Genomic DNA, 11,831 nt, shown 5'->3' on the forward strand with positions numbered 1-11,831 from the left:
AGATAGGTACCTACCTACCTAAAAAGTTACTTAGTGCACGTAGGTAGGTACCTACCTTCATACGTGCACTAAGTAACTTTTTACTATAGCCTTACCCGCAATAAGAACCCATAAGCTTTTAAGATAACTTATCCGTAAGTAGGTACTAACTTGATTATACTGCCTTAAATTTTAACTGAAATTAATCAGTTAATTTGACGTACAGTGGTAGGTAAATAAAGGCGACGTAAGCTGTTATCACATTCAGAGCAAAATAAGTAGGTAGGTACTTAGATAAATACCTACGTTATTATTATGTGCTGACAATAGTAAAAAAAAAGCATTGCCAAATTACATAGGCATTTGCATACACGCCCACGGGATTCACCTGATTGGGTACTTAATTTTGGGGTCAGGTCCTTCATACCTAACAATATGTTGCATGGTATTGTGTAATGAAAAGACCTCAAACTTGTTTATGTAAAACATCAGATTCATTGTACACGCAGCGATAGTTACGATGACTTTTTATACATTGAACGGTTAATTATATTATCGATGCGTTGAATAGTATTAAAACCGGCAATGTAGATCTACAGTTGCACGCTCTCACCGCGTGTAGAGGGAATTATAATCGAGTAAAATACTTCGTACATAGAGACACCGAACCGACACTATCGCTCCCCAGAGTAGTTGCGCGTGCGCCGCGAAAGAGGCGAGCGGTCCGCTTGCGGCTGTAGAAACTGGCATAAAATGTGATTTTAATTCACTTTACCAGATCAAATGATACAAAGACCAACGTATCGCAAAGCAGTTAGCAAAAATGGAATGTTATACATCGGATAGCTGTGATAGTGACACCAGAGAGCAAAAAACCCTCGATTTATCGAGTCAGCTATTGGAAACGCTCAGTCTATCATCGGAACTGAAAGGCATTGTTGACGAGAAGGATTGCGCAGAGAATTACGAGATATGTCTCCTGTACAACAACAGAATAAAGGCATTGCCTGAGACGATAAACAGGTTCAGTAACTTGAAGATTTTGGATGTGAGCAACAACAGACTAACGATATTACCCGATGTCTTCAAACATTGCCCGTTAACATCATTAATAGCAAAACATAATCTATTAACGAATGAATCACTTCCCAAATCATTTATGAGTGGTAAAAATTCGTTGCGAGAACTAAACTTAAGTGGCAATCAATTAAACTTTTTTCCAGAGCAAGTGTTAGAGGTAATATCTTTAAGGTACCTTTACTTAGGAGGAAATAATATAATCAACATACCAAAGGATGTATGGAAACTAAACAAGTAAGTGTATCTGCTTTGCACCTGTTTCTACTGTAAACAAAACGTTAAATAGACTGATACCCGCGTACCTGATATAAACTGCTGCATCTTCGTCAGAACTATTAAATTCACAATAAAGTTTTATACAATTCAAATTGATAAATATTAAATTGGCACCTCTTTGTCTAATCAGGCACGGGTCAATGTCGAGAATTCAAGATAAATATATCTACCAACTTACTGTAATCTGGCAAACAATGCTCGACCACCTCATTACCCAGACTTACCTAGACACCACTCGAAGTGGTATCCTTAAGTGCTCTTTAAATGGGTACGCCTAATAAATTACAAACATTCGTTTTCATTACAATATCAAAAACGAACATTTATTGTAAGAATAAAGTCTGATGAGGAAAACGATTACAGACATATACATATTGTGCGTTGCTGTTAATGATTTTTGCACATAATTCCGCCACTGATATCATAATTTTCCTTATCAGTCGGTTCAAACAGACAAACACTATACAACGTAGATACACAATTTCTGTGGATATCAACGGCTATATCGTGCCATTATATGTTGAAAGATACCGATACGATACATCTGGCAATATGCATATGTTGTATAAACATCTTATACGTGTGTTACTTGTTATCAATTATGGCTAGACGGCACAAAAGGGTTAATAGATATCTCATTACTAACACTAGATATCTGCGTGTGTCTGTGTGTTAAGTTTGCAAGTCATTGTTATTTTTATTAGACGTCTTTTAAACATGCAAGAAGGCAACGTTAATGCGTAGAGGGCGATAAAGCTATTTCGGTATTACCTAAGTAGGTCCATTTCGTTGCTTGTTACTACACACACGACTATCATCAACTTCTTGAATGATCCAATTAGGAAGAATTATTTTCGCGTTATATGTTGCGTATCACAATTTTTATACATGCATACAAGAAGGGGGTTTCCGCATGGTTAATTAACGTTTTTCGTTCAGTTTGCAGATTCTGTCGTTAGGAGGTAATCAAATCCTCGAAGTTCCTGAATCGGTGGGCAGACTTACTGGGCTCCAAGCTTTAGTCTTGAGCGATAATCTAATAGAACAACTGCCTGCAAGCATCGCCAATTTGAAGCAGCTACGATCTTTGCTGATCCACAAGAACAGATTGAAGACATTACCCACTCAAATAATCAAACTGAAATGTTTGACAGAGGTACCTACTTTAACATAATCGTACATAACTCATACAGGGGGGTCGTGTTTTAGGGGTCTAAAATAATATTGCGATTGGAGATAACATTGCGCTTTGGTATTTGGCTCGTTATGCGTAGGAACTTACCTAATTAGTAAGATTAACAAGTAAACCAGATTCTGTACCTGTGCATGTTTGATGACAGCCATTATTTTCTCGAATCTACATAGTCCATATACCTACTTGTGTTTTCATATTATAATATAGGCTGATGAAAGACTGCATTAATAATGCGCATGGCAATCCGTCACCTCGGATGATTAAGATACATCTATATTATGATCTAGATTTAAATCACCATGACGCGTAATAAAACGAAATAATATGCTGATTGGTTATTATCGAATTTAGTAGATTATGGGTACCTAATGAGGACTTAATATTTTCCTTTTCAGTTGAGTCTTCGAGACAACCCCCTCGTCGTGAGATTCGTCAGGGACATGACATTACAACCGCCATCGTTGCTGGAGCTAGCGGGACGCACTATCAAGCTTCATGAAATACCAGTCCGGTTCGGCGAAGTCCCCGTTACGCTTATGAGATATCTAGGCGCAGCTCAATGTTGTGTCAATCCTAAATGCAAAGGTATTATATTCCTTGATATTGTGCAAATTTAATGCACATGTAGTGGCCAATTACTTTTAAGAAAATATCATATTTGTTTCAAGTGTTTCGAAAACAAAAAAGGAAATGATAAAGATAGCAAAACAGACAATCATATGTCTTTGTTTGGGCATGCTATTTCCATCCTTATCTGATATACTATCTGCCTACCTACCTACATCATAATATTTTGTAGCCACCATAGATTGCTTTTGAGTATAAATATTTTAGATATTACCTAAGTAGGTACATACCTATCTAAAATATTTCTAGTTATATCTTTAGACCATAAATTGGCAACGCATAATTTTAGCAATTTGGTGTGGGTAGGTAGTAGGTACCTACCTAAAAATTGAACGGTATTTAAACTTACATCCGGTACCCTCGAGGTATCTAATTCCTGTTCAGTGGATTGGTGGACAAGCGCATGCTATGCTATGGTACCTGAAAGTAGATAGGTTAGGTAGTTACCTACCTACAGAATATAGCCAGACAACGCAGTGTAGGTATTCACGAGCCATTTACATCAATTATGTATTAAAATATTATCCTATAAATACCTACCTACCCCACTTATATATAACATTGTTGCCGATAATACCACAATACGTAGACCCGAGCAGTGTTGATTATCTTAATAGTCTGTAGATTATCTAGGCACACAACGGTTGCATGACGTACGTGCAAGTGTAGGTACCTATTGATAAGTATATAAATCCGCAATGTTTTTAGGTTTACATATGCAAGTCATCATCACGTCCCTCATATTCCATTAAGATTACGTAATCCCAAACAACTCGAAATATTGATGATAATATTATTATTATACCTAATATAATAGCCGGTATTGAATGATAGCCCACCTACGTACCTATGTAGGTATCTATACTTATACGATATTAAAGCCTCGTTTAAGCTAGCTTCTTTAATATTAAGTTAATTATGAAGTAGCCCCCTAGACAAAGCAATGTGGATCATGTAATTATTTATAGTGTTAAAACTCACTTAGATCCCCGAGTAAATGATTTTTCATCTGTAGAAAACTACTAGAAAACTACAGAGGCTCGTGGGATTTAGATAGGCTATATATAGCTTCTATTGTATAAACGGTGCTGCAGCCATTTCTACCGATTGACTACGCACTGAACGTACCGCGCGTGCGTCATCAGAACGGCAGTTCCCAAGGGGCGACAGTGCAATTACCAATAAATTGTCCACGACATCTGTATAAGTCACGAGTCCATGATACATATCTGCGAATTACCCAATTTCTAATGATTAGATTTTATCAAACAGTTTTGGTTGTCATGTGCGATGTCTACACGCGTATAAGCGTAAATGCCTAGTCGAGATTATGATAATATTTCTCTACAGTGACTGTGGTAATCTTGATAACGAGCTCAATATTAGGTTGCAGTTACTACCTAGTCATGATTACCTTAATTTTGTTAAGGGCAAAATGGTTCCTTGTACAAAATAAGCAGACATTAAAAGTTAGGACCAATCAGTTATCATAATCTAGATTAGTTCTTAAATTAGTAGGAAATTAACAGAACTTCTTTAAGGCATTAATCGGATTAAGTCGGATATATAAAACAGGGTGTTTTTTTAACATATTTTCCGAAATTATTTGGGAAAATTGCGTTAGAAATGATTTGATCTCGTTTACCAAGTAGTTAAATGTTATCAAAGTTAGTTTTTAGTTTTACTCAATCAATTATATTCGATCCATAGTGGCACATAAGTTTAATTTTGAGCCAAAACTCATAAAAATCAGAAAGGCAATTTACGAACATCAAGTCGTTGCCACTATGTCGTGCATTATAGATAAAACCGCTCAGTATTTTAAGTAAACACATACTAATTTGATAATAACGTCGTAAAAGTACGCGTCAGTCACTGTGGAAGCTATGTTTTTATTTGGACCATTTATTTTATGTTATGATCAGCATTGTGTAATGTCAAACTAAGTATCTTATTTATCTTACAAATAACTTACCATTCTTTCCAGGTGTTTTCTTCGACAATCGCGTGGAGCATATCAAATTCGTAGATTTCTGCGGCAAATACAGAATACCACTTTTACAATATTTGTGCAGTTCGAGGTGCATCACTGGAAGCTGGGAGAGTCGCGAGGTTGACAGCAATCCTCATCCTCATATGATGAGAAAAGTCCTTCTTGGTTAAAAGTCTATGTCATCTATATCATAAATTCAATATAAAACTGAATAAACAATAAACATGAACAAACTAGAATACACATTTCTTTTATATAACTATAACACAACATTGTTTTTTTATTCAGTAAAAATAGTTAAATGTTGACATACTTTTAAGATAACAAATCAGTTGTAACTGGTTTTGAGTAATACCTAAGAGAATATGTTTTGTTATAATATGTTGTTATGTTTATTTTATTTTTATATTGATTCATTTAAATATTGTATAAGGTAAAATGTTTTAAAGTAAAAGTAACTAGTTAGTAAATTTTTTGACATCAATCTAGATTATTATGAAGACATTTTATAACTTCAAGGGTACCCAATTTGCTCTAATAAAGTACTGATGAATGTAACAAAAATATGATTATTGTATCATTATTTTTATTTAGCTTGTATGTCAATATGTGATATTTTCATAATCAAATAAAATATTGATTTAAAAATTACTATTTTAATATCACTAAACTAAGCTTACATAACATTTACTTTAATTATTATCTTGTAGAAACTTCATTCTCTCTTCTTTTCCTCTAAGTATTGCTGCTTTGAACAAGTTGCAGTATAATTCAATAGCAGAGGGAGTGTCATCATTGCCAGGAACAGGGTAGGTGATCAAATTTGGGTTGCAATTAGTGTCCACAATACCAATTGTAGGTATTAGCATTTTAGCACTGTCTCTCACAGCAGTGTGTTGATTCAGGATGTTATTCTGTGTGTTCAAAAATATGCATAGATCAGGTAATCTTGTGACAGCACCAAATTGATGATTAGCATTTGTGAAGATACCTCCACGCCAGAATCTTGTGTGAGCATATTCTCCACTTTCAAGAGCTGTTTTCTCAACTAAATGAGCATTCAGTGCGTTTCTGTTGAAAAAACATATAATTCCTCCTCTGTACGCAACATGGGCTGTAAAATTAAGTGCCTTTCTCAGATGTTCTGCTGTGATGTCCAAATCAAATATTAAATGACCAAGTCTAGAACCGTATAAGTAAGGTCTCATGAAATCGTTAAGTGAACCTTCTTTGTGCCCATAGTGAACTCTAGCATCAAATAAATCTTTTACTGTAAATAAGTTATGGACACGAAAATAATCTGGATGATCTAAAGGTTTCGTTTTCGCTACCTGATCTGAAAATCAAGACAATATAAAATGAATAAAAACCAAGTTAAAAGTAGCAATTGCATTCAACCTGGGCACAGTTTAGCGGTATGTATTAAATAGGAATAACAGTGTTTTTACCTTCAGTAACCGGTGTTGTGGCTGGTTCTATAGCAGTAGAATTAAATCGTGATAATATCTGTGTTGTGAGAAGCGAACGTTGCCCTGAAAAAGAGATTGGTAAGTCAGAAATTAAAAGTGTTATGTCGTCTGTTACGTTTACATAATTCTATAGATTTCAACATACTCAGACAATTAGATATCATTTTCATAACGTCCTTTAACTTTAATTTAACCAATTATTTCAGTACTGCTGTAAATTGTAAGCAAATCCAAGAAAAGGAAACTCGGGTAAACAAAATAAGAAATGACAGCTGACATGCACTACAATTTTTGAGAGGTTAGGATACAGATTATAATTTGCATTTCTGTTATTGTAGGTACTTTTTATTATGTAATTAATATTTAAGATAGGTGCAATTTTTTTTAATGTTTCTTGGTGGTTATCCACCAAGATACATTATGCACGTTTTGTTAGATTTTCGAAGAAAAGTATTATTTATAATTCGATTCTTAATTTCTTATATTAAGCAAAAGTTGTTGGTGCCCTAATATATTTAAAATAATTTAAATGTACCTAAGACCTCATAATTGTGTTGACCCCACATAGTAGGCACATATAGCCCTTCTCCCATTACGATACGCCCGCGCGACTCTAGTCTCGGAGACTAGTCGCCACGAAGTATCTCACATACATTTGTATGGAGACTACCAGTATCGTAATGTGAAAGTCTCCATACAAATGTATGTGAGATACTTCGTGGCGACTAGTCTCCGAGACTAGAGTCGCGCGGGCGTATCGTAATGGGAGAAGGGCTTATCTCTCTGCTACTTGGCTACTGCTATTTTTTTGTCTATGTCTTGCTGTTAAGGGAACGTCATTGTCAAATAAATTAAATGTCAATGACAGATCAAATTAAGTTCATGTTGTTGTGAACAAGCGGGTAAAGCTTTCTTTTCTTTGCATTCTTAATCTTTTAGTGGATTTTGGTTAATTACAATGGCTAAAAAGAATATCGAAGATGTTGATTTGTATGCTATTCTGGATCTTGCAATTACGGCAACAGAATCGGAGGTAAGTTGAATGCAATTTATTTCTCCAACAACAACACTAACTCGTTTTTATTGTAACTAACAAACGTTTGTTTTTCAGATTAAAAAGGCTTACCGAAAAAAAGCATTACAGTGCCATCCAGACAAAAATCCTGATGATCCTAAAGCAGCCGAAACTTTTCATGAATTATCACGAGCTTTAGAAATCTTAACTGACGCATCAGCTAGGGCCGCTTACGACAAAGTACTTAAAGCAAAGGCTGCTGCAAAACTTAGGCATCAAGAGTTGGACAGTAAAAGACAAAAACTAAAGGAAGACTTAGAGCGAAGAGAAAGAGAGGCTGAGACGGGCAGAAATACATGCAACCTTACTGATGAACAGAAACTAGCTGCTGAAATAGAAAGATTGCAAAAAGAAGGCAGCAGACTCTTGCAAGAAGAACAACAGAGAATGAAAGAAGAAATCAAGAAAACAATGGGCCTTATGTCTGAACCAGTATGGGACTCTTCACTTAACAGAATTAAAATAAAGTGGAAAGCAGACAAAAGTGACCCTAACAATGGAGGTTATGATGAAGCCACATTACGAAGGTGTCTCAAAAAATATGGTGATATTATAGCATTAATTATTTCTCCTAAGAAGAAAGGAAGTGCATTGGTTGAATTTTCAACTAAAGAGGCATCAGAAATGGCTTTGGAGTTGGAAAAAGGTAATTATCAAAACTAGGTATTACTATTTAATGAGGTAGCAATATGAATTTTGTAAATTAAGAAGGCCTTTGCCCAGCAGTGGGACACATAAAACGCTTTAAAAAAAAATATATGTGACCAGATTCAATTTTCTAAGTGTTGTTTTAAATTTAATGTTTATGGCTTGCTATTGCCTAAGTATTTTGTGCACTCTGTGATATAATGTTTCTTATATTTCTTGTTTTCAGGCTTACCAGATAATCCACTAGAACTAAAATGGCTGAATGAAAGACCAGTCCTAACAACAAAGAAAACAATATCTGATGGACCTTCAGTTATATCTGATAGAGATTATGAATCACTTGTCTTAACAAAAATGCGACAAGCAGCAGAAAGGCAAAGGTTAATAGAAGAAATGATGAAGGAAGATCAAAATACATAATAAATATTTTTTGTCAAAACTGTCTTTTTATTAGAAACTCAAACTGTACAAAATGTATTTATACATAGACACTTTTTTCTCTATTTGCTTTTTACAGGATCAAAAGGTTTCCATTCTTTAATAAATTCTAGAACTTTCTTCCTCTGCACATCACCTCTTTCTCTGCGAGGATTTTTCCATGCACCAACATCTAAGTCCAAAATGCCAGCAATAATTTCCTGAAAATGAAATTTTATTTTAGGAGACAGATTTTTAGTGCCTTTATCAATATTCTTTTCAAGTTATATGTTAAATTAACCTGGTGTATGAATTAGTATAACAATATAATTATTATTTACCTCTGCAAAAGATCTAGGGAACAAGTGTTGATCCTCTATGACATGAGCAAATCCTGGATCCATTCCAAAATCTATCCAGAAGTATGGCAAGCCTTTGGGTACACCTCTTCTTATGTTTTTTCCTTTCAAATCCACTACCTTTTTATTCATAGACCATTCAGCTTCACATTCCAAAATAGCTTTTTTAAAATATATTGCAGCCATGTCGCCAACATCTCTTGGGAGTGGCACACAGTTAATGATCATATGAGGATATTTGTGTAATTTTACAGCTGTTTCAAAGAATACAACATCTTTGCCTTGAGAATTGTAAAATTGAGTAAGGGCCTTTCTATAATTCTGAAACAAAAAATAAATTATAGCAACTGAAAACATTGGGTTGATAATTTGGACACCTATCTGGAAGGATGGCAGGAAATGGCTGAGGAAAGAGACTGGTGGAGGTGTTTGGGGACTGGGGAGATCTTGGCCCAACAATGGGACAGTATAGGTTAATAAATATGTGTTAGACATAACACAGTTAATTAAATACTTACCAGTATTTCTTCCCAGACATCTTCATCTAACGATGTGACACATGTGGAATGCTGTATAGTGGTTATAATACAATGATCTTTTACCAGAGATGTCTTTGCTGGCACAGCTAAGTATACTTTATTTCCAATGCTAACCATCAGGTGTTTCAACATGTTCTTGGAGTCCACACAATATTCACAACCTTCTAAAGACTTTGTCATCTTAACATGTTGACTGATTGCTCTTTGCTTTTCTATTTCACTGTCTTTGGCAGCATTTCTATTCTTAGATATTTCATCCATGAAGATATCTTCCAAATCATCATTGGGATTCTTATGCTTAGATGTAATTTTAGCCAGTTCAGCTTCATCATTGTAATTGCCACCATATTTTTCTTCTTGAAACTGTAATAAAATAGATTATTACTAACTTAATGATTAACAACTAACTTACTTTAACTTCCATGCAATGAGTGCTAATACATAGATTTAACCAGATAATAATATACAAAGTACTATAATAACTTACCATTTGTTTCAAATCATATTTATCATCATCACCAAAGTACTTGGTCCTTTCTCCAGAAACATGTGTTTCTGCCTTTCTCTTGTTACCCTTGCTTCTTGGATCACCTCTTTCACCACTTGTAAGTGGTCTGCTGTTCCCAGAACTGCTTGTTGCTATCAACATCACACTATTATCCTCCTCCTCTTCACCAGCATCAGGGTGCTGTTTTCTATATTCCCTTGCTGCTTCCAATTTTGTTTTTAGTTCAGTTACTAGTTTTGTATCCCCCATTATTTCAGCTTTCAAAATCTTTGCAGCCAGTTTGTTCATTTTCTCATTACTCAAATATTTACTGTCTTTTGGATTTTCTAATGGTAATACAATCTGCTGGCTAGGTTCAACTGCAACAGGCTTTTCATTACTCTCTTCCACATCCATTTTGGTCTCATTCCTATGGCTACTTTCACTTTGTTTTCTCCAATTGCTTGATCTGTTTGAATCTCGGTCATAACTTCTGCCTTTGTTGTCCCCATGCCTATCATATCTGTCAGAAGTCCTTGATCTAGAACTGCTAGATTTAGAGTAATAATCGTCATCATCATCAGCGGGCCTAACAAAAGGTTTTGAGGATCTGCTAGAGTAACTGTCAGATGCATCAGATCTGGAATTCTTAGGTCTTGAGTAATAGTCATCATTGTCATCTGTGGGCCTAACAAATGGTCTGGATGGTCTGCTAGATTGCATATCTGATGCATTGGATCGAGAACTTTTTGATCTAGAATAATAATCATCATCATCATCACTAGGCTTTACAAATGGACGAGATTTTCTAAAATCCTCAGATGTTTGTGGCAGACCAGACCCTCCTCCTTTCCAATATGGATTTAATTCTCTGCTGCTGGTTGCGGGATTATATGAATCAATATTCTTCTTTTCTTTTTCTTCTCGTTTTGGTTTAATGTCATCTTTTGTGTAGGTCTTTAGCATGCCAGTCATTGACATCCAGTCTTCTCGCAGAGGGGCTGCAGAGGGTTTAGTGTCCTTTTCAACCCATTCATCTGATTCTGAGCTACCTGAACTTGATGTCTGAAAATATTGTAAGTTAAATTGAGTTTTCATAAAAGTATTACAGTTAGAAATGGTTCTTGTCTGCTTCATGCTAATGATAAATTCTTAGTCACATTAATTTAGCCGAATTACCTGAGATTAACTCAAGATCAGAATATTATTATATACTTATCATTAGAACGTTAAGAAACATATTCATTTAAAATTTCCTACAACACTAATTTTGTGCAAAGCAATATTGCAAAAATCTACAGAATATTGATGTTGGGGTTGAATTTGTTTAACGAAACACAATTACACATAGCACTTGAAGTATTTTATTAAAGTATCTAGTCTCAAAAAAGTGTTTAAGACCGTGTTATTCTAACCAAGTGAATGAAAAGCGCGCAATCAGTACCAACAAGTAAGTTCGAATGTAATAATATGTTCTTTACTTACACTAGGCGATCTTCTTTTATTCTTGTGCTTATGAGATTTAGACTTATGGGACTTATGCTTTTCTTTCTTCCGTTTCTCTTTCATGGTTATCAATTTATTAAAAATTAAACTTGTATTTCACTCTATCATCAGTTGCAGGTATAACCAAAACAAATGAAATAGTGTTGTGCATTAAGTATAATCGACGGCGTAGAAGATGACG

At 34.9% G+C, this 11,831-nt stretch overlaps 4 protein-coding genes across 4 annotated transcripts; 2 read left to right on the top strand and 2 right to left on the bottom strand.

Moving 5' to 3' along the window:
* Positions 1-656: 656 nt before the first annotated feature.
* On the top strand, positions 657-5,420 carry LOC142976942 (leucine-rich repeat-containing protein 58). The gene is made up of 4 exons (XM_076120559.1): positions 657-1,293; positions 2,275-2,491; positions 2,926-3,115; positions 5,145-5,420. Exons 1-4 carry the CDS (start codon positions 803-805, stop codon positions 5,318-5,320), a joined length of 1,074 nt encoding a protein of 357 aa, XP_075976674.1. The 5' UTR covers positions 657-802; the 3' UTR covers positions 5,321-5,420.
* Positions 5,421-5,790: 370 nt separating this feature from the next.
* mRpS2 (mitochondrial ribosomal protein S2) lies at positions 5,791-6,909 on the bottom strand. Its single transcript, XM_076120560.1, has 3 exons — positions 6,765-6,909; positions 6,599-6,682; positions 5,791-6,486 (listed from the first exon to the last, which is right to left on the bottom strand). The coding sequence occupies exons 1-3, from the start codon at positions 6,787-6,789 to the stop codon at positions 5,843-5,845; spliced, it is 753 nt and encodes a 250-aa protein (XP_075976675.1). The 5' UTR covers positions 6,790-6,909; the 3' UTR covers positions 5,791-5,842.
* A 398-nt stretch (positions 6,910-7,307) lies between these two features.
* LOC142977038 (dnaJ homolog subfamily C member 17) lies at positions 7,308-8,777 on the top strand. The gene is made up of 3 exons (XM_076120714.1): positions 7,308-7,652; positions 7,731-8,340; positions 8,569-8,777. Exons 1-3 carry the CDS (start codon positions 7,578-7,580, stop codon positions 8,760-8,762), a joined length of 879 nt encoding a protein of 292 aa, XP_075976829.1. The 5' UTR covers positions 7,308-7,577; the 3' UTR covers positions 8,763-8,777.
* Positions 8,767-11,787, bottom strand: LOC142977037 (CWF19-like protein 2 homolog). The gene is made up of 5 exons (XM_076120712.1): positions 11,630-11,787; positions 10,145-11,209; positions 9,637-10,020; positions 9,101-9,439; positions 8,767-8,980 (listed from the first exon to the last, which is right to left on the bottom strand). Exons 1-5 carry the CDS (start codon positions 11,711-11,713, stop codon positions 8,843-8,845), a joined length of 2,010 nt encoding a protein of 669 aa, XP_075976827.1. The 5' UTR covers positions 11,714-11,787; the 3' UTR covers positions 8,767-8,842.
* Positions 11,788-11,831: the final 44 nt, after the last annotated feature.

Source organism: Anticarsia gemmatalis, chromosome 12 (genome assembly GCF_050436995.1).
Source record: "Anticarsia gemmatalis isolate Benzon Research Colony breed Stoneville strain chromosome 12, ilAntGemm2 primary, whole genome shotgun sequence".
NCBI lineage: Eukaryota > Metazoa > Arthropoda > Insecta > Lepidoptera > Erebidae > Anticarsia > Anticarsia gemmatalis.